At 36.0% G+C, this 23,385-nt stretch overlaps 1 protein-coding gene across 5 annotated transcripts in view; it reads left to right on the top strand.

Moving 5' to 3' along the window:
• TMPO (thymopoietin) overlaps nt 1-16,448 on the top strand; it is a 29,542-nt gene extending 13,094 nt beyond the window's left edge. Inside the window, exons 4-9 of one of the 5 annotated variants that reach the window (XM_059402301.1) lie at nt 4,426-4,523; nt 11,583-11,702; nt 11,802-11,897; nt 12,320-12,430; nt 13,425-13,513; nt 14,205-16,448. In XM_059402301.1, coding sequence (XP_059258284.1) covers nt 4,426-4,523; nt 11,583-11,702; nt 11,802-11,897; nt 12,320-12,430; nt 13,425-13,513; nt 14,205-14,490 — 800 coding nt within the window. In that variant the 3' untranslated portion in view covers nt 14,491-16,448. Of the gene's footprint in view, nt 1-63; nt 2,800-4,425; nt 4,524-11,582; nt 11,703-11,801; nt 11,898-12,319; nt 12,431-13,424; nt 13,514-14,204 lie in introns of those variants that run through there. The other 4 variants (XM_059402302.1, XM_059402303.1, XM_059402305.1 and 1 more) reach the window with 4 other exon arrangements.
• Nucleotides 16,449-23,385: the final 6,937 nt, after the last annotated feature.

Raw genomic sequence — 23,385 nt, 5'->3', positions numbered from 1 at the left:
AAAGAATAAAATTAGCTTGAACACAAGTAATGCTTAAACTTCCTGCCTCTTTTGCCTCTACAGGAAAGAAGAAAGAACACAAGAAAGTGAAGTCCACTAGGGATTTTGTTCCTTTTTCTGAACTTCCAACTACTCCCTCTGGTGGATTTTTTCAGGGTATTTCTTTTCCTGAAATTTCCACCCGTCCTCCTTTGGGCAGGACTGAACTACAGGCAGCTAAGAAAGTTCATACTTCTAAGGGAGACCCACCTAGGGAACCTCTTATTGCCACAACCTTGCCTGGCAGGGAACAATTGCAGAATTTAGCCTCTGGAGGGAATTTGTTTACTTCCTCCAAGTCTAGCCATGATAGATGTTTAGAGAAAAGTTCTTCGGCATCTTCTCAGCATGAACTCGCTGCCATGTTGGTCTCTGCTGCAGCTTCTCCTTCACTGATTAAAGAAACCACCACTACTTGCTATAAAGATATAGTAGAAAACATTTACCATGGAGAGAAAAGTGGAATTCAACCATTGTGTACTGAGAGGTCCCGTGTTTCAGATCAGTCAGTTCTCTCCAGTGAAAGGAAAGCACTAGAAGAGTCTGAGAGATCACAAGTAATTTCTCCACCACTTGCTCAGGCAATCAGAGATTATGTCAATTCTTTGTTGGTCCAGGGTGGGGTAGGTAGTTTACCTGGGACTTCAAACTCTACAGCCCCACTGGATGTAGAAAACAGATGGAAGAGAATTGATCGATCTAATTATCAAGACACTGAGTCCCTGTCTCCTCCACGAAAATTCCCTCGGCTCAGTGAAAAGTCAGTAGAGGAAAAGGATTCAGGTTCCTTTGTGACATTTCAAAATACACCTGGATCTGAACTGATGTCATCTTTTGCCAAAACTGTTGTCTCTCACTCACTCACTACCTTAGGCATAGAAGTGTCTAAGCAGTCACAACATGAGAATACAGATGCCCCAGAACTATCTTTTCCCTTCCATGAATCTATTTTAAAGGTAATTGAAGAGGAGTGGCAGCAAATTGACAAACAACTGCCTTCATTGGCATGCAAGTATCCAATTTCCTCCAGAGAGGCAACACAGATATTATCAGTTCCAAAAGTAGATGATGAAATACTGGAGTTTATTTCTGAAGCCACTCCACCAGTAGGTATTCAGGCAGCTTCCACGGACTCTTGTGATAAACAGTTAGACTTAGTACTTTGTAGAACATATGAAGCTGCAGCATCAGCATTGCAGATTGCAACCCATACTGCCTTTGTAGTTAGGGCTCTACAGGCAGACATTAGTCAGGCTGCACAAATTCTTAGCTCAGATCCTAGTCATTTGCACCAGGCACTTGGGATTCTGAGCAAAACATATGATACAGCCTCATTTCTTTGTGAAGCTGCATTTGATGAAGTAAAGATGGCTGCCCATAGCATGGGATCTTCCACTTTAGGTCGCCGCTATCTCTGGCTGAAGGATTGTAAAATTAATCCAGCTTCGAAGAATAAGCTGGTGGTTACTCCCTTTAAAGGTGGAACATTATTTGGAGGAGAAGTGTGTAAAGTAACTAAAAAGCGTGGAAATAAACGCTAATAAAGTTAAGAATAAAAATACTTATTTGATCTTAGATACGGGGAACTTAGCAGCTTCCCTAAGAATTTCAAGTGCTTTTATGCCAAGATTTTGAAGATCTTTTTAGACTCCAGATTGGGCTATTTTCGAAGTGAAGCTTCTGCCCATCAAGTTATAGTATCAAACTATTTGCCTACATAGAACTGCCTATATTTTTTCAGTTGCACAGATAGAAAAAGCCTGATAGAAACAATTTAAAGATTTCTGGGTCACATTTTTGCCTCATACAGTTCATTCTTTCCTACTAAGATTTTACAATTCTCCAAGACTAAGAAAACGCTAATAGCTAGAATATAAGTGGAGTCTTCACTGATTTAAATATTACTATATATTTTTTCACTTTCTGGAACTTGTCTACAATTTTTTTCTTTTATTCTCACTTTTGTTTGTTTTTCCTTCTGTATTCCTTCATAATATTCTAGATCAATGAAATTCAAAGTGCCATACTATAGACAGTTACTGATCCACAGATAAATATGCACCAGAATTTGAATCTAGAGACACTTTTTAGATGAATGACAGTGCTTATTTTTGTGGGAAATTTTTATTGATAGAACAGTGTGCCAGTTTACATTCTGGTGCAAGTGTCTCATTTCTTCAAGGACTGGTATCACACAGTTCATGGACCACACCTTACAAAATAACTGCTTTAAACCATGTAATTGTGGAATGGTGCATTCTAACTATCACTGTAGTGTGTCAGATGAACTAGACACTGGAAAAGTGGGGCTTTTTTTTTTTTTTTTTTAAATAATTTCAGGTTATGTTGTGGTTCATGGATGGTTAGATTTAATCTAAATTCTAAAAGCAGATTTAAGCTATTTTTAAAAAATTCCTAAGAAACACTATATTCCTTTGTATAAAGCAGTATATTGTGTTTTCATTTCTATGATTGTAAGATGAGTCTAACTATAGAAACATTTAATAATCAAATTTCTTTGTATTTTTATGGAAAATAGTAGTGTTAAGTATCAGCAAAGTTCAGTCCCTTTGGTACTCCTGGCAATTATTATATTTTTACTATACATGTCCATCTTTGCATCTTCCTGGGAGTAATTTTGTCATTTGTCTTCTGGAATGTACATGTATACATGTACCTACTAAGTGCTATGTGACTTTTTCTAATGTATTACTGTAGAATGCTTCTGCAAATTCAATAAAGTTATAATTTGAACAGTTTCGTGTGGTCTCCAGAAACATGTTGTATGTGTGTTTTATTCTTGGAGTTGCAACAAGTTAGGTATTTGTTCTTGAACGTTTCCTTTCCATTTCTTCATTGAAACTTGCTTGAGATTCCAATGGTATAGTTTAAAATACTCTACTTATTCTTGTGTGGTTTTTCTTCTGTTAAAGACCATGTTTTTATTGGCTGTTGGAATTTAAATTTGAAAGGAATTAATCTATAACCAGATACTTTATTTGTTTAATCAGTTTCTGCTCAATTACCATTGGGTTCTTTGCTTTGTGATTTCTCATTCTTAGATTTTCAATTAATAAAACATAAGGTTTATAATGCTAAAGGTTGTCACAAACTTAAATATATCAATAGATAGATTAATAGACATTTGGGGAGGTGAGGGTGGGGCTGATACATTAATCCTAAGTAAAATTGAACTATTTGAACTAACATAGTAAAAATTACTAGTTGGGAGAAAATTGCAAGTAGACTCTGGACTGACTAGTACTAGACTAGATAGTAAAACCTAACTGTCCTGACTACTTTTTAGCACCAGCGCACCAAGTTCATGAAAAGCTAAGCTTTTTAAGAATTAACTCTATTTCTATCTTTGGTAGGAAAGTACTCTAACTTAAATTTTTGATAATACAAGTTTTAGTAGTCACAACAGACATTAATTTTGCTATACTATGATAAATGATGACAAAAATGTGGGACTTAACTGAAACTTTTATAAGTCTTTAAAAATCTAGCTCTTCAGGGGCGCATGGCAGGCTCAGTCGATAGAACATAGGACTCTTGGGGTCATGAATTCAAGCCCCATGTTGGGTTTAGACATTAAAGAAAAAAAAAACCCAACTAGTTCTTCAAATGGTGATAAAAATGAAGGCTAGGAGAACAGAATATTGAAGACTATAAAAAGATATATTTGAGTTGTTTAGCATTATGGTGAAATGCTAATTAATATATATGCACTGGCTTCTCTTCAAATAAATGTTACTTTTATTATGGAGTGACCTGTGAGTATTACTTTCTGTGATCAGGATTCTTTATTACCTCCTTAGTTGTACCCAGATTTTATAATCACATCAAAACAGAAGTGAGGACTTTTAAACTACACTGAAGTATCAAAGTCATTGCAATTACTTTTTTTAGAGGCTTAATACCATACAGTGTTTTCAGTCTTAAAGTTCCTATAGCTTTTTTCTTCCGTATTTCAAATTTTAATGACTAACCCTTGTTTATATAGTAGTAATGCACTGTATGAACAAAAGAATATTAGCAACTGTGTATTTTAATAGCCTCTTCCTTTATCCAAGTAGTTTTTTTGTGGAAAGCCTCCATGGGCAGTTTGAATTCACTTTATGTTTTAGGCTATTAGTCCCAGAAAAAGGGAAGAATAGGAAGAAGCAGTGAACAGATGGAGTAGGGGAGATGAACAAAACTGGAATAAAATAATGGAAAAGTAAAGTTTTTAAAGACATATTGCAGTTGAATAGTCATGGTCTGTTGAGGTAATAACCAATAGGTTTTAGAATGCCTAAAACCAAGTTTCCAGAATAATGTTAGGATGACATTGTAATTTATTGTATATTTCAGAGAGTAATGTTTCTCCGATATTATTTCCAGACTCTAAAATAGAGCTCAAGCTTGAGAAGAGAGAACCACTAAAGGGCAGAGCAAAGACTCCAGTAACACTCAAGCAAAGAAGAGTTGAACACAATCAGGTATCTTTAGTTTTATGATCACTGTGTTCAGGTATAAGTAATCTGACAACACTAATTTGCTTGTGTCCTAGCCTTTGGTTAAATAAACTCCAGCGCACTCAATGAAGTGTTCATTCCATTGTTCATTAAATGGCATTAGAAATCTAAACTTCATGTTTTTTGTCAGTAGTGTAGCCTGTGCTTACTGCAAAAGCAAGTGTTTAATAAATGTCTCATTTGTGTTTGATTTTGTGCTGAGCATGGTTCAAGGCCAGTCATATACTGCCTTTTAAGGGAAATATTTTAAAAGGTGGAAATAAATGCCTAAGCATTTTTTTTTTAAAGGAAAGGAAGGATTTTATATGTAATCTTTAGGTTTCTAACTTTGCTTTTACTTTTGCTTGTCTTCTGTGACTTTTCCCTCAACTCTGAAGCTAGTCTGTTCCTAAGACCACACTTTTCTTTCCTTATCTGAGGTGAAAATTTATCTTTTTCATTGTAGGTGAGGCAAGATACAGTTTTTCAAAAGGAAAATGTAGGAAACTAAGTGAGAACTAATAAACACAGGTATAAATGAACTAATTTACAGAGAACAAATTATTGACTAATCTAGCATTGATTTGGCTGACCTTTACAAGATAGCTATCCCAGGAGTGATTTTCCTTACCCTTATTTTGTCTAGCTTGAAAGATTTGTCTAGTTGGTTATTTATCTGTTCCATCTTCTCTTTGTCATTTTAAAGCCACGCATCCTTAGAGTAAGTTCTTGATTTCTTAAGCCATGTCTAACTGGGTTTGATGACTTGATAAGTTGAATTTCAGAATTCTTTGTTAGAAATAATCTTGGTGATTGTGGAGAATGTATAGAGCACTCAGTGGAAGATTTTGTTTAATATAGAACCAAATACTGGAATAAAGATATTGCCCTTTTATTTAGTAGGGAAGAGCTCCAGGGTCATGCTGAAGAATAAGGAAATAATAAAGCAAGAGAAACTAAGAAAATCTAGTGAAGGACGATGAAATAGACAAGTATGGAGAATTTTAGTCCACAGTATGAAGGCGGGAGGGTATAGTGCCATCAAGAATGCTGGACTGATCAGATAATAGGTTAAAAGCCAGGATGAAGGATGGTATTATAGATGGTGTAATTGAGTTGGGGAATCCAAACTGAAGGACAGGGTAAATAGATTTAGGAGATGATTATGGCCCTCACAAAATTTAAAAACATCAAGAAAATTGGAGGGAAGAGTTCAGTGACCCCCTAGTCTCAGAGCCTCACAAGTTTCAACATTTTACTGGTCTTATTTCATTTTCACCTCTACCTTCCAGCTTTTTAAATTACTTTTGGTATTGCTGTTTTGCTTTTTTTGCTGGAATATATTAAAGTGAATCTCTGACATCATTTCACACATTAAAATGTCAGTATTTCAGTGTATATCTCAAAAAGATAGCTGTTTCATTCATACATATAACAACAATGCCACTATCACACCTAATAAAATTAATAATTCTTTCATGTGTAATCTATTCAAATTTCTCCAGTTTCAGAAATATCTCTTATGATTAAATTACTCAAATCAGGATCCAAGTAAGCTACACATACTGTTTGGTATTTGTTTTGTTTTGTTTTTATCTCGTAAGTCTATAGCTGTCTCCACTGCAAGTTTCCCCTCTATTAATTTGGTGAAGAGACCAGGTCAGTTCTCTCCAAAATTTCCCACATTCTGGATTTGGAGGATTGCTTCTTCAAGTGTCATTTAATCTCTTATTCTATAACTGTGCTTTCGCATGCAGACTGGAGTTAGACCTATAGTAGAGCTGTGTAGTTAGCAGACCTTTCTGTGATGATAGAAGTGTTCTTTGTATCTGCTGTCCATTGTGGTAGCATGTGGCTATTGAATACTTGGAATGTGGCTTGTGTGGTATAGAAACTATAACTTTAATGTTACTTAAATTTAATTAGCTACATATGGCTAGTAGTTACCATGTAGTTACCATGTTGAACAGCATAGATCTAGAGAATTGGTTAGATTCAGGTTCAGTTTCTTTGGCACAAATACTTCATAAATGGTGTTCTGGTTTTTATATTGCATCATTTCATGAGGCAAATGACACCAAGTTAGTAGGTTCAGGTGTTGAAAGCATGATCCATCCATCCATTTTAAAGTCCCATATCACCCTTTCATTTAATGGTTATGACTGTCATTTATGATTATTGCCTACATCTACTATTTTGGTTGTAAGGTAATGATTTTTCTCATTCTCTTACTCCATTACATCTGTAACTGGAATTCTTTTAAAGAGAACTTTTCCCTCATGACCTGCATAGTTATCTTCAAATAAAATTCACACAGGAGAGCCAGCATAATTTGCCAGCTTTCAAATTAAAGCCTAGTCACTTTGGAAGGTGATCAATAAAATCTTTTTTAACTAGTATGGTTTTTATCTATTTCATTTATGACCAGTTATCCTCATCATTCTTTTTCCATGTTCAAACTGTGCCATCTTTAGCCATTAGGTTCCTCTTGTTCTGTGTTGGTTCCTGTGTCATTTTATTGACCCTGTTTGTCTTTGATAGTTTCTTGTTTTCTGCCAAAGTAAGATGTCCCAGGCTCATGTATGGTGCCTGCCTTTTACCAAATCAGCCCTTTTCCCAAAGAACCCTAATTCTTTTCATTGCAAATATTATTTGGAGGCTACCTACAATCTGCATGGTAGGCTGGTCATTTCTGCTGGGTTGTCATTGCTTCTAGGCATTTTTACTGGTAGAGCTAGGAGTACTTATTTTTTAGAAAGAGAAAATAAATCATGAGTTCATCAAATTTATGAATGCAAGCTATCTAACTTCTGGGTGTTCTGCCTATATCTCTTAATGCTGAGTGTATTGGTTCTTAAAATAATGTGATTTATGTAGTTACCACTATATAGTTGTTTCAACATAATACAGTGCTCTTGATCATAAGGCTGCTAAATGGCAGTTTTGACAGTGGGGGGCGGGGTTGCAGTTTTTGTCTTTTGAGCATAAAATCAAAATACTGTGCTTCAAATCACTTGAGTGAATTTTCTTTCATAACTTTTCAAATATTGAATATATAGTTTTATTTAGGCAAAATAAGATGGAGTCAGAAATTTGGCTTTTTTCTTTGTTCCTTCCATTTATAGGCAACTTGCTGTTATGTTGGGCTTAATTTCTTTTTGAAAACAATAAGTAAATACATAGATTTATACACTTATTTTTGCTTCCCTCCTTACATAAAAGGCAATAAACTTTGCACATTTCTACCTTTCTGGTAATCTAAACATGGAGGTCACTCTGTATCAGAATACAGTCTAGCCATCTTCCTCATTGCTCTGTACCACTGAATGTCCTTGCATTTTATGGATGTACTGTATTTTATTCAGCTGTTTTCCTTCTAGTGGGTATTTGGATTATTTTCAGTTATACTGTTTAGGTAATGCAAAGATGAATTGATGAACAACGGTTTGCATGTATCTTTTCATATTTTAGCCAATTTATCTTGAGGAAATCTAGAATTGAAATTACTGGGTAATTTTGCTAGATGCTATACAAATCCCCTGCATAAGAGTTGAAGCATTTTGCATTCCTACCAGCAATGTATGACTGTACCTTTCTCTAATGGAGGGATAGGACACTGTTCAGAGAAAAAAATTAATATGAGTTAACCACATTACTAAACTGGTAGTTCCTCAGAGTAAAGTGGCTTTTAATTATACTGTTTCTTTTTATAACTTAGTTTTATGTGAACATTTTGTTCAGAGCTTATATTTTTACTGACAGATCTATAGCTACCTTTTAATAGCCCAGCTCCTGCATTCTCTTGTGCCTCAACTGCCTACTGTCCTTTTTGCCTATTGAAAGGCAATGTGAGGTTTTTGTTTCTTTCTCCTCTTGGTTTCCTGATAAATTAAGAGGAGTTGCTGCAGAACATCTTGCTGTAGTTAGTTTTTGATACAGAGTATATAGCATCACATGAACTAATTTTACATAGCAATGAATTTCTTTTCAGTCAGTAATTTTCACTTGTTTGTAGTGGACTCTGGTAGAAAAAAATCTTCAGAATATCTTTTCTGGTGTGTGAAGAGGTGTCAATTAGTTTTCTATGAAGGTGATTAATTCTAAATAGATAATAATAGTGAAAGAATTAATAAAACTAGTTGACAGTCCTCAACCAAAGACTTCAATAAACTTAGACAAAAGGAAATATAAATGATTTATAGTAAAAAGTTGCTTTCCCCACCCCTTCCTTGGTATTCCCACAGGCAACCAATGTATTTCTTGTGTTTCCTTCCATAGAAGAAAATAAAAGAATCTTTAAATGGAACTTGATTTTAATGTCAAAGATGAGTAATATAAATATAAACATGTTATTTTTTTATCAACCATAATAGTTTCAGTAGATGTTGGTAAAATTTTTGGTGAAGAGCTCATTTCTGTTCAAAATATAACATGGAAAATCGTGGAATTTGGTAGAAAACCCAATTTTAAGGAAGTGGATACTTCCCCTCATCCCCACCTTCATGGACAAAAATAAAATATCTGGTCTTTATATATTATCAGTTTTATTGGCCCTTTCAAGAAATAGGGGTGCCTGGGTGACTCTGATTCCAGAGTCCTGGGATCAACCCCTCATTGGGCTCCCCACTCGGTAGGGGGCCTATTTTTCCCCTTCCCTCTGCCACTCCCCCTGCTTGTGCTCTCTTGCTTTCGCTCACTCTCTCAAATAAATAAAAAAATCATTTAATAAAAAAAAATGTAGTTTTTAGGGGTGCCTTGGTGGCTCAGTCATTTGGGTGTCTGTCTTCAGCTCAGGTCATGATATCAGGGTCTTCCTCAGTGGGGAGTCTGTATCTCCCTCTCCCTTCGCCCCTTTCCCTGACTTGTGCGAGCTCCCTCGCGCTCCCCCCCCCCCCGTCCCCTCTTTCAAATAAACAAAATCTTGGGGCACCTGGGTGGCTCAGTGGGTTAAGCCTCTGCCTTCGGCTCAGGTCATGATCCCAGAGTCCTGGGATCAAGCCCTATATCCGGTTCCCTGCTCAGCAGGGAACATGCTTCCTCCTCTCTCTCTGCCTGCCTCTCTGCCTGCTTGTGACCTCTCTCTCTGTGTCAAATAAATTTTTTTTTTTAAATGTAGTTTTTAATTCTTTGAAGAGTTTCAAAATACTTAGTATCTACTAATAATACCAGATAGGCTGTCAAACCAGAATATTTTTAAAATAGTGCTTTTAATTAATTTTACTGGCACTGAGCAATTGACTATGAAAGAGGAAACAGAATTGAATGTAGTTTTAAGAAGATACTTGACTTTGAGATGCATCACAATTCAGTTACAGGATCTTAAACCAGGTGTTCTCAATGCTGGCTGCACATTAGAATTCCCTCAGGAGTTATAAAAATTAACTATTCCCAAGGCCCCTCTAGAAGAGATTCTGACTTAATTGGACCAAAGTAGGGTTTGGGGCATTTGATATTTCTCAGAAGCTCCCAGTTGATAATTGTGCTGCCAGATTGAGAACCTCTGATTAAAACTATTTATTGTTCCTATATAATTTAACAGATTTGTCCTTAGATTTGTGTGCAGCAGATATTTCCTAATGGATAGCAGGAAAAGGAACCCAGAGTTTCCAACTGTGAGTTAAAGAGAAACTCTTACACGTTAAATCCCAAATATAAAGAAATACAAAATTAGGAATGAAACTATGTTTGTAACTTGTTCTGGTAGTAATGTTGCCATGAAATAAGCATTCTTACTGGATAAGCGTTCTTGTCCCAGGATAAGAGTGAAATACATCTGTCTTTAAAATTAATAGGCACTCAAAATCTTTAAAAAAAAAAAAAATGGGCACCTGGGTGGCTCAGTGGGTTAAGCCGCTGCCATGATCTCAGGGTCCTGGGATCAAGTCCCTCATCGGGCTCTCTGCTCGGCAGGGAGCCTGCTTCCTCCTCTCTCTCTGCCTGCCTCTCTGCCTACTTGTGATCTCTCTCTGTCAAATAAATAAATAAAATCTTTAAAAAAAAATTAATAGGCACTCACTTGAATATAAAAAATCAATTACTTAGATAAAATACTAGCTTGAGAGCAGAAGCGACAATATACGCACACTCTAGTACAATACTGATCATTGGTGGATGATCTCTGGTTAATTTCTTTGGTAATAGTGGCTTCAAAGTTGAATAAATTGCTACTTGGAATGCAGAATCTCAGGCCATACCCCAGAGCTGCTGAATCAGAATCTACATTTTAACAAAAGCTCCACATGATTAATATGTATATTATAGTTTGAGAAGTATTAGTCTAGTGGTTTTTAAGCTATTATGTAAGGACTACTAAATTATTTTTTAAGTGAAGAAAAATCAGTTCCCTTCTCAGGGAGATAGGAGTCTGGAACTGGAAGATACCAGTGACCCATCACTAACGCTCTCTTTCTGTAGTGAGAAGTGGGTAATCACTTGGGTTTGGCATTGATGTTACAGGCTTGCCAGTTTGTGAAAGAGGTGACCACCAGATTTTGTTGTCAGTTTTGTTGCTCAATGTTGTCAGTGACATCTGGGAACTTTTAAGTTCAGATAGCTGTGTGTAGATTATAATTTAAACTGAACCTATTTAAATAATCCTACTTGGAAAGGATAATGTTTAATTTGTGCTAACAATTATAAAATTTTATTTTGTTTTTAAAGGAAACTGCCTTGTTACAATAAATGACTTTCTTATAAGTCATGATCAGCCTGCTTTTTGTTTAGACAGCCAAAGAGATGCAGTTGTGATACAAGAGCCAAATAGCAAGTCACAAAAGGAGCTGGTGATAACTTAAGTGCTTTTTTTTCTTCTTGCTTTTATTACAATTTGTGAGCTCCTATGTGTTTTACCATAGTCTAAGTGTCTTCCGATGCCTGCATATTGGTTCAGTCAATACATTTTAGAAATATTTTGAAGGCATTGCATTGTTTGCAAAAGATGGCATTTAGAGATTTTTTATGACTTCTCAGTGCACTAGCTAATGGCCATTATTAAGGTGTTTGATGTTAGAATCTGACTTTTTTAATGTGTCGATGCTTGAATAGAGCTATTCTCAAGCTGGAATAACTGAGACTGAATGGACAAGTGGATCTTCAAAAGGCGGACCTCTGCAGGCATTAACTAGGGAATCCACAAGAGGGTCGAGAAGAACTCCAAGAAAAAGGGTGATGCAAGGCTTATTGCTTAGAATTGGGTTTTCAGATCGGTAGGGTTTTAGTGATTATTTTATATTTATTGTTTTTGTTTTGTTTTCAAACTAACAGGTGGAAACTTCAGAACATTTTCGTATAGATGGTGCAATAATTTCAGAGAGTACTCCCATAGCTGAAACTATAATGGCTTCAAGCAACGAAACCTTAGTAAATATGTTTCATAAACTATACAAGTGGTATTCTTTGTAAATTACCCTTTAATTAGAATTGGGGAGGTGGTAAATTTCAGCAAATCTCAAACTTGTGTTTTAAACAATTATATTTTTAAACTCATTTTCCCATATAATTCTGATTTTTAGAATTTTTTAGTATAGCCACGATATATACATATATAAATTTGTACAAGAATCTTATCTCTAAGTATTATAAGGAAACTTTTTTGCTAAAATATCTAGAGTGCTAAGGCTTCATATGAGAAGCACTGAATATGTTCATTTCTAGGTTCTTTTGCCTAAATTTTTATTAAGGGAAAGTTCTCGAATGTTCAGAAATAGAGTATCTTTTTTTCTTTTTACATGTCTTTGTTATGTTTGGATAATTCTGAGTCTGAATAATTTGAATCTTGGCAGGTTGTCAATAGGGTGACTGGAAATTTCAAGCATGCAGCTCCTATTCTGCCAATCACTGAATTCTCAGACATACCCAGAAGAACACCAAAGAAACCATTGACAAGAGCTGAAGTAAATGCATAAAATTTAGATCGATGCTATCATTGATCTTTTAAAGAGAAGATTTTCTTATATTTGTTTTTTTGCAGTGGGAGGGAGCAGAGCTTTCTTAACTGGGTGGGGTGTGTTTGTGTGTGTGTGTGTGTGTGTGTGTGTGTGTGTGTGTGTTTAAAGACACTTTTATTAGTGACAATCAAAAGTAACTAATATAGTATAATAAGCTAATACTATCTGCTTGCTACTGTGTGCCTCTTAAGTTCTACTTTTCAAGGGAATATTCATTTATGTGCTGCTTCTAATATGTTCTCTTTGTTATTGATGTGGGTTGAAAGTGTTACTGGGCTGTTGGGAAGGCTATACTATCTTTCACTGAAAGGTCAAATAATGGGACTTTAAAGTGACTTTGTATGATGCTTGAATTGATTAACTCCTTATAATTAAGCTTTAAAGTACTAACTGCATGATGCATTATAATTTTAATGAATTTTTACCAAAGTTTGTTTTGATCCAGGCTAATGGTAAACAGCAAAACAATCAGGTTGTTTAAAAAATCATTTTATGGCTTTTTAAGTTAGGAAGATTGAATTGACTATGTTAATTTGATATCCTCCATATTTGATCATTTATTTTATTAAAAACTCTTAACAGAAGAAACAGTGTACTCTTAATATTAATGAGAAGCATGGGAAAATCCAGTGGGGGAACTTAATGCTGCCATATTAGCTATACTGAATTTTAGTTTTGTGGGGTTTGTTTTGGTTTTGGTTTTGGTTTTTCTTAAACTTGGTTGAATGTGTTGTAATCCCCCATTACCACGTTAACATATCTCCACATTGAAGAAATTTGAAGAGAGCTTTGGAAGTTTATTGATACTTAGGTAATGATGAATTTAGAAAGGGCAGCTGGGGCAGACTTGAATGCAATCTGTTCTCTGAAACTTTTTAAATTATGTTTTAATTGCACACTTACACTAAATGTTAACTTGTGGTTGTTTGTTTCTTATTAGGTGGGAGAAAAAACAGAGGAAAGAAGAATAGAAAGGGATATTCTTAAGGAAATGTTTCCCTTTGAAGCATCTACACCAACAGGAATTAGGTATTCAGATACATTAAAACAAGAATTAGTGTATTCTGCTAGGGCGTTTTTATTTATTTACTTTTAATTGAAGTGTGGTTAGCATATAATGGGCATTTTAATTTTTAATTCTTCACACAGTTATTTATTGTACCTATGTCCTCAAAATTAAACTGTTCTTTTGAGAGCAGTTTAATTCTTAAGTCACTAGTTCATATTCTTGAAAGTTGAGTCAGATTCAAAGTTAACGTGGATAAGCTGAACTATTACAAATTATTTGCCTACTATCTAATTCTGATTTTTCATAGTAAGGAAGAAATACTTGTTTTCCTTAAAGGTTTCCCTTTTCTAATTGAAAAGACTTTAGGTAAGAGCTAAATTGTTTCCTGACTAAAAGAATCACCACCAAACTACCTTATTTTTCTTCTATCTCCTAAATATATTGGCCCTGAAAAGAAGTCAAGTTTAGTGAATATTTACCAATGTTCTGAAAGTTATTTTTTAATAGAGTGAGCATCCAGCATTTTAAATGAAAAATGTTTAGAGATTTTAAATAGGCTGACCTCATTATTTACATGTGACAGTTTTCTACTATTGTCTCAAGAATGTGTTTGAAATTAGGAGTGGTAATGACATTTTATATTTTATATTATACATCTAAATCATGACTTTTATCTAAATTTTTTTTTCTTCCTGTTTTCACTCCCAACAGTGCTAGTTGCCGCAGACCAATCAAAGGGGCTGCAGGCCGGCCATTAGAACTCAGTGATTTCAGGATGGAGGAATCTTTTTCATCTAAATATATTCCTAAGTATGTTCCCTTGGCAGATGTCAAGTCAGAAAAAACAAAAAAGGGACGCTCTATTCCCATGTGGATAAAAATTTTGCTGTTTGTTGTTGTGGCCATTTTTTTGTTTTTGGTGTATCAAGCTATGGAAACCAACCAAGGAAATCCCTTCACTAATTTTCTTCGTAATGACTCTGGAAAATCCATCTGAATGAAATCTCTTTGGCACACTCAATTTGGTCTCCTATTTTTACTAATAACTATATAAAAAAAAATTGTGTACACCTGTTGACTTGAGAACTAAAAATAATGTGATTTCACCTCAATTAAAGTAGTATTCCATTGAAAAGCAAACAGGATATATATAAATGGACTTCATTTAAATGTTTTGGACTTTGGATTAGTAGGAGATCACTTCGTGCCATATGAATAATCTTTTTTAGCTCTGGAACTTTTTTGTAGGCTTTATTTTTTTAATGTGGACATCTTATTTCACTTTTGAGAAAAATGTATATTGTTTTTGTGTATTTGGGAAACAAGAAGGGCAAAACATGGTAGTATAATGTGAAGCTACACATTTAAATACTTCAAATTCTTACAGAAAAGATTTTAAGAATTATTCTCTGCTGTATAAAAACTTTAGAGATATGTGAAACATGAAATTTGGTAAGAAAAAGAGTAACTTGGGTTGTACTTTTTGTAACTGCCACAGGTTTGATGTGTTTATGGGGGAACATACAGCAATAATCTCTTCTGTAACTTTTATTAATAGTAATATTATTGTAGTCCTATTGTACTCACTTTTTAAAAGATTTCTAGTATCATGAATGTCCTACTTCAGTAAGACCCATTTAAATGCTGTTGATATTTTAGCAGGGATCTTTAGTGCAACATACACATGTTTTAGAGAATTGTTAGCTGGCTGTACATGTTTTTAGAAACTGTTTAGCTAGCTATAAGGCTGTAATTGGAAACTTGTACTTTTTATTTACAGCAAAACATTTGTTCTCTCAATCCAATTTGCTACCAAAATATTTTTTAGATAAATAAGTGTGTGTCTGTTTAGAAGTTAGAAACTTTAAAACAGTGGTCTGAAGTTCCATTTTGATTCATTTTTGCATTGCCTTCTGTTACCAAAAAAAAATTTGTCAGGTTTTTTTCTTTGCCCTACATTTTCCAACAGAGTTTGATTTAAAAGTACAAAAAGGGTTTCCTTTAAAATTACACAGTAAACTTTTCTTAGATACAAAGTAGTTAATACATAAATTTATAAACTCAATATGAAGTGGGCATTATGATTTTTGTGTACTCTTGAAATGGTTAACTTATCTTTGTGGTTGATTTATTTTTTAGCTAAAGCTTACCTCATGTATAACTTGGTTAAGTAAAGGTGTAGGTAATTGAAATTTTAGTAGAATCAAGTAAAACAGAAATTTGAACTTACTCATTTGAATTTCAACTTTACAGTCATTGACCATAAAGCACACTAAAAATATAAGTTATTTTAAATATCATCTGAAATAAAAAAAATACTTTTTAAAAAGAAAAAAGCTTAATATGTATATTTAGGCCAGCACACAATTTTGATTTCATTAGCTGTATTCTGATGTTTAACTTTGAAATGTTTTGTAGACATTTTTTACTTACTTTGCAATTGATCAGAAACTTTTGTAGTTCTGGTCCCATGAGAGAGTGGGAAACTTACTCCTAGATCAGAAATGCTTGCCTCTCTGAGTAAAAGTGTTTCTTTGAGATGAGCCACAGAGGGGGCACATTTTACTCTTTTTTCTGCAGTACAGTAATAGCAATACGCTTTTTCCTTGTTTCTAAATTTTACTTCCCGTAGTTTTCTATCTTTTCTTTTTGATTAAAAATTCTGAGAAGCTTCGTTTATTGTTTAAAAATATGGGAAAATAAATTGAACTTGTATGTATGTAAGATCAGTTTTCTAATAGAAAGCTATGGTCCAAAATAGTAAAAGAAGGACCACGTAAAACATGTAGTCTTTTTTTTTTCCCTTTTAATGTGTATGTGGTCTTTTGTCTGTGTCTGTTTTATTCCACTAGAATAAATGTGTCCTTGATGTAAATGCAAAGCATTTCTTCCTGATTAAATTGTAGATGTAGACTTTACAATATAATTCAATAATAAAAATGTAATTAATCTCTAGTTTTGTCATTGTAATAAATGCTTTTCAGACAACACAAACAGTAAGATACCTGATAACACTTCTTAGGTGATTTTTATGGATTTTTGGGTTTTAGTTCTCATTTTAGTTTTCTCCTTTATGTTTTGCTTCTAATCATTTCATAATCAACTCCTCATTTGTTCATGGATAAGCAGTGTATAGCCATTATACTCACCATCTTAGGGAAGCTTTCAAAGGCACCTTTCCCACTCTACAATACAGTAATTTAGTAAATATACTTTTTTCAGTCTCCCTTTCCTTTTTTTCCCCTGGTTGTACTGTCTTTAGTACTTATATCTGACACTCATTGTTAGTCTTGCTTTGAGATTAAGCAAAGATGTTGTCAAGGTATATTATGGAGCTGTGTTCATAACATGAAAGTGCTTTTCTCTTTCCATCATTCATGTTCCCCAAAGAAGTTGTGTGAGTTTATATAAATTAGTGACTCTTAAAGCAATATAGATCCTATAATTAATTAGAAAGCACATAGCATCAAAGACCTACTGTGTTTGTTTGTTTTTTTAAGATTTTATTTATCCATTTGTCAGAGATCACAAGTGGGCAGAGAGGCAGGCAGAGAGAAGAGGGGAAGCAGGGTTCCCGCTGAGCAGAAAGCCGGACTCGGGGCTCTATCCCAGGACCCCTGGGATCATGACCCAAACCCAAGGCAGAGGCCTTAACCCACCGAGCCGCCCAGGCATCCCAAGACTTAACCATGCTTTTTGTATGCTTACCATGTGCTAGATACTGCTTTATGCCCTTGACATGTATTCACTTACTTAATCCTTGTGATAATCCTATGAAGTAGATATTTTCTTACTGTCTCATTACAGATGAGGAAATTCATGCTCAGAGGGGTTAAGAAACTGGAAGTTTGCACAGCTGGGAAATGATGGGTCTGGTTACATATGTATGATATGGCAGAAGAGACATGAAAGAACCAACATCCCATCCCACATAGATACTGTGTATCCATTTTCTTGTTCCGCCTTGCTCCTTGCACAGTTTTGGTGCCTCTAAGTTCCTAACTTCACTGGGGGTTCCTTTTTTTTTTCTTCTTTTTTTTAAGATTTTATTTTATTTATTTGTCAGAAAGAGCGAGTGACCACAAACAGGGAGAGCAGCAGGAAAAGGGAGAAGCAGGCTCCCCACTGAGCTGGGAGCCTGATGTGGGACTCGATCCCAGGACCCTGGAATCATGACCTGAGATGAAGGCAGCCGCTTAACTGACTGAGCCACCCAGGTGTCCCAAATTAGGGGTTCTTTAAGATCCACTTCTAGTTTTAATCATTCTCTGTAGCCATTTAAGTTTTTTGTTTGTTTTTTAATAAATTTGATACTACATTTTAAAAATTAGTGTGTACATGTTACTTTGATATATTTACTTATTGTAATATGATTGTTGTTGTGATTTATCACATTATACAATTAATGGTGTAATGTCATTTATACTAAAGACCAAGCATTCTTCAAAATAATGGGATCTCTTTTCAAAGTTCAAATTTTGTTGAAAGTTATGTTTAGTTTGGCATCATAGTCATAGTACATTAAAATACATTGGTCAGTATCACCCATCCTATCATGAATTATATACCAACTTTTTTGGGTAGGGTCCTTTTTTATTTAAATTCAACTAATTAGGGGCGCCTGGGTGGCTCAGTGGGTTAAGGCTTCTGCCTTCGGCTCAGGTCATGATCCCAGGGTCCTGGGATGGAGCCCCCCCATTGGGCTCTCTGCTCAGCAGGGAGCCTGCTTCTTTTCCTCTCTCTCTGCCTGCCTCTCTGTCTACTTGTGATCTCTGTCAAATAAATAAAAAAATCTTTAAAAAAAAATTCAACTAATTAACATAATAGTGTAGTATTAGTTTCAGAGATAGAGTTCAGTGATTCATCCGTTGCATAGAACACCCAGTGCTCATTCCATCAAGTGCCCCCCCCCTTAATGCCCATCATCCAGTCACCTCATCCCCACACCCCCTCCCCTCCAGCAGCCCTCAGGTTTTTTTCCTATGCTTAAGAGTCTCTTATGGTTTGTCTCTGATTACATCTTGCTTTATTTTTCCCAGGTGTTTTTTTTTTTTTTTAAGATTTTATTTATTTATTTGACAGAGATCACAAGAAGGCAGAGAGGCTGGCAGAGAGAGAGGAGAAGGGAAGCAGGCTCCCCGCTGAGCAGAGAGCCCAATGTGGGGCTCGATCCCAGGACTTTGGAATCATGACCTGAGCCAAAGGCAGAGGCTTTAACCCACTGAGCCACCCACGCGCCCCAGTTTCTTTTACTAACCAGAATCATGCTGTATGTATCTTTGATGGGCTTGTTGGAGATGTTCTCAGCCTAGCACACTCCTTTTATCCATTATATATTCCAGAGAATCAGTGTCACTGTTTGGGTTGCTTCCTTCTGCTGTTAAAATTATGCCCACTTTTTTGCACAAACTGACTTGGACATTGAGCAGGTGGCAGGCCATGCATGCTGACTTGGGCAGGAGAGTGGCTGGACAATGAATTTGGGACAGACAGGTCCATGGTATCATCTGTGGCACAAGACAGGGCTGGTTTTGCTTTTAACTTTTGTTTTTCTGGGGGAACTAACTCTCTCCTAGATGAAAGCCTTCCTGGGTAGAGTATTCTTAGCTGTAGATTTTTTTCCTTTTAGCCGTTGGAATTTATCATGCTACTCCCTTCTGGCCTGCAGAGTTTCTGCTATAAAACCCAATGATAGCAGTATGGGGTTTCCCTTGTATGTCACTGCTTTCCTTTCTCTTGCAGCTTTAAAAATTCTCTCTTTTGGCCATCTTACTTACTTTGTGTCTTGGTGCAGACCTCTTTGGATTGGTTTTGTTGAGGGCTCTCTCTGCCTCTTGGACCTAGATTTCTCTTTCATTCTCCAGATTCAGGAAGTTTTTAGCTGTTATTTCTTCAGACAAATCATCTGCCTCCTTTTTTTTTGCTCTTCTCCTTCTGGGATCCCTGTCATGCAACTGTTACGTTTGACAGTGTCGCTGAGTTCCCTGGGTCTATTCTCATTTAGCATATTTTTTCCCCTCTCATCTGCTCAGCTTGATTACTTTCCATTACTCTGTCCTCCATGTGGCTGATCCATTCTTCTACTTTCTCTTGTTTGCTGTTTATTCTGGGTGGTCTATTTTTATTTCCATTTAGTGAGTCTAGCATCTCTAATTGGTCCTTTTCTGGAGGGTCTCATGGAGGGCCTGCACTCTTCTCAAGTCCAGTGAGTATGTTTATGAGCATTACTTTAAATTCTTTGTCAGACGTATTTATCATCTCTATTTCTCTATTTCTCTTAGGTCTCTTGCTCTGATTTTGTTCTGTTCTTCATTTGGAACATATTCCTCTGTCTCCTCATTCTCTTTCTTGCTGTGTCTATTTCTGTGTTAGGAAAGTCAGTTATGTCTACCACAGTTGGAGTAATGGCTTTATAAAGAAGAGGTCCTAGATTGCAGTGTCTCCTTTTCACCAGAAAATGGTCCTTCAGAGGTATCTCCTATGTGCTTTGCTACGGGGGTGTCCTACTTTTGTGGCAGAACTGTGTTTGCCTTGAGTCCAGCCTGCGATGGCTCTCTGCCTATTGTGGGCAGAGTCTGGTGCTTGTGGTGTTAGTGGGCCTGTCAAGAGCTGCCTTGGGCGTGAGTTGAGTCAGACCAGGTGTTTGCCAGAGCTGAAGTAGCACCAAACTGCAGGCATTTTTCATGTGTGGTCCCCTGAGAAGCTCTTGATGATCAAGCTTTTTTTGAAGCTGCAGTCAGCCAGCTGCCTGCCCCTAGCCCACTGCTGGGGTCCTAGTCAGACTGGTGTGTGGTTATCTTTCCCTCTCCCTAGAGCAGGACTCACTGGAGTAGTGCTGGTCCTTGTCTGGGCTGGCATACTGCCAAGCTTGTGGTACCTTTTTGATGGGATCTTGCCAAGAGTGATCGGCGTGGGGCGGGGAGGGAGTGTGGATCTGCTTTGCTGTGGTCTCTTGTCTATGTCAGGCTGCGGAGAGTCTATTCTTCCAGTGTCCCGGTTGCTTTCTGGGTTATTTATGCCAATGTAGGTGTTCTCTAGGTGGCCACGTGGCAAGAGGTGAACCCAGGGTCCTCCTACTCCACCATCTTCTATATACCAAGTTTTAAATGCATAAATACTAACACTTTTTCTCCTTAAATTTAAAACAATGATTTCAGGGGCTCGTGGCTGGTTCACTCAATGGAACATGTGACTCTTGGTATTGGGGCTGTGAACTAGAGTCCCATATTGGGTGTAGAGATTTACTATAAATAAATAAACTTTAAAAAAAAAAATGAAACTGGGGCACCTGGGTGGCTCAGTTGTTAAGCATCTGCCTTCGGCTCAGGTCATGATCCCAGGGTTCTAGAATTGAGCCCCACATCAGGTTCCCTGCTCAGCAGAAAGCCTGCTTCTCTCTCTCTCCCACTTCCCCTGCTTGTGTTCCTCTCTTGCTCTCTCTCTGTCAAATAAAATCTCTTTTAAAAAAAATAAAGATTTCAAAATAATTCTTGTGATTATGTTAATTTCCTTAAATATGTTATTTTCTGATTTATGTCATCTGCATACCCTGTTTTTTCCTCTTTAAGTTTCCTTTTCTTTTTAATTATAGTATAGTTAACATGGTTATATTAGTTTCAGGTCTACAATATAGCAATTCAACAGTCCTATATATTACTCAGTGTTTGTTAAGATTAAGTGTACTCTTAATCCCTTTTACCTGTTTCACTCATCCCTAACCTACCTTCCCCCTAGGAACCATCGTTTTTCATAGTTAAGGGTCTCTTTTTTGGTTTGTCTTTTCATAGTTCACTTTTTTTCCCCCTTAAATTCCACATATAAATGAAATATGGTATTTTTTTTTTTTTTAAATAGGCTCCACACCTAGCATGCAGCCTCTCACAATTGTGAGATCAAGACCTGAGCCAAGATCAGGAGTCAGACATCTAACTGACTGAACCACCCAGGCACCCACATGTGATCTTTGTCTTTGATTGACTTATTTCACTTAGCATTATACTCTCTAGATGCATCCATATTGTTGCAAATGGCAAGATTTTGTTCTTTCCTATAACTGCATAATATTCCGTTTTGTGTATGCATACACCACATTTTTTTATCCATTCATTTATCAACAGACAGTTGGATTGTTTCCATAACTTGACTGGTGTAAGGAATGCTTCAATAAACATAGGGGTGCATATATCCTTTCAAATTAGTGTTTTCATATTCTTTGGGTAAATACCCAGTAGTGGAATTACTGGATCATAGTATAGTTCTGTTTTTAATTTTTGGAGGAATTTCTGTACTGTTCTCCACAGTGGCTATACCAGTTGCATTCCCACAAACAGTGCACGAGTGTTCCTTTTTCTCCACATCCTTGCCAATACTTCTTGAGTTTTTTATTTTAACCATTCTGGCAGTTGTGAGGTGATATCACATTGTGGTTTTGATTTGCATTTCCCTGATGATGAGTGATAAGCATCTTTATGTGTCTGTTGGCTATCTGTAGGTCTCCTTTGGAAAGGTATCTGTTCATGTCTTTTGCCCACTTATAATTGGATTGTGTGTGTGTGTGTGTGTGTGTGTGTGTGTGTTCAGTTGCATAAGTTCTTTATATTTGGGTACTAACCCTTTATTGGATATGTCATTAACACATATCTTCTCTCTCATGGGACTCCTGGTTGGCTCAGTCAGTTAAGTGGCTGCCTTTGGCTCATGATCCCAGAGTTCTGGGATCGAGTCCTGCATTGGGCTCCTTGCTCGGTGGAGAGTGCTTCTCTCTTTCCTTCTGCCTGCTTGTGCTCTCTGTCAAATAAATAAATACAATCTATAAATATATATATTTTTTTCTTTCATTCAGTAGGTTGTCTTTTGTTGATTTGTTTCCTTTGCTGTGCAGAAGCTTTTTTTTTTTTCCTAATGTACTCCCAATAGTTTATTTTTGCTTTTGTTTCCCCTGCCTCAGGAGACATTCTAGAAAATAATGTTGCTATGGCTAATGTCAGAGAAATTACTGCCTGTGCTCTCTTCTAGGATTTTTAAGGTTTTAGTTCTTACATTTGGGTCCTTAATCCATTTTGAGTTTATTTTGTGTACAGTGTAAGAAAGTGGTCCAGTTTTATTCTTTTCTATGTTGCTGTCCAGTTTCCCCAGCACCATTTGTTGAAGAGACTTTCTTTTTCCTTTTGCATATTTTTACCTTTTTTGTTGAGGATTTTGTTTCTTAATCTTTTTTAATCTGTTTTCCATCTTCATACTGTTTTTTCAAATATATTATCTTTGACATCTCACTTCTCTCCCTTTCTGTCATTGTGGTAAACTTTTTTTTTCTTTTTTTTTTTTTTTGTGGTAAACATTTTTAAATCCCTTTTCAGTAATAGAATCTCAACGGGAAGAGGCTATGTAGTCAGGCTGTCACCTTGAATTAGCAGTCCCAGATTGCTTTTCAGAATTCATATAACATCCTCCTGCCAATGATTTGGGAAGGAAGTAGAGAAGACCCCGAGTCTTGAGTGCAGGGCAACTGCAACAGATTGATTCCATTGTGTTCTGGTATAGAATCATCAGCTTAGCTGACATTTGATGGCATTTATGCTATATTCATAGTGTTTTGAAATTGATTGCTTGTAAAATTTTACCACCCACTTGAACAAATACTTATTTGATGCATCTATTCCAGGTATAATTTTTTTCAGTGCAGGATGCAGTTTTAGAAATATCTTTGAACTTGTCTTGGGCATTCTTATGAGAAGTAGTTTTAAAAAATTAAAATTATTCCATTAAGTAACAACAGTATAGGTTTTCCAGCAGTTTAAATATTGTTGCCAGTTTTCTTTACCTTATTGAGATAAATTCATAATGTTTAACCCTTATAAGTCAAAGAACCAAACATTTGTCAGATCTTGTTGAG

Source organism: Mustela nigripes, chromosome 6, assembly GCF_022355385.1.
Source record: "Mustela nigripes isolate SB6536 chromosome 6, MUSNIG.SB6536, whole genome shotgun sequence".
NCBI classification, from domain to species: domain Eukaryota; kingdom Metazoa; phylum Chordata; class Mammalia; order Carnivora; family Mustelidae; genus Mustela; species Mustela nigripes.
Note: the sequence above shows the minus strand (reverse complement) of the source record. Positions and strands in the feature narration are given on the sequence as shown.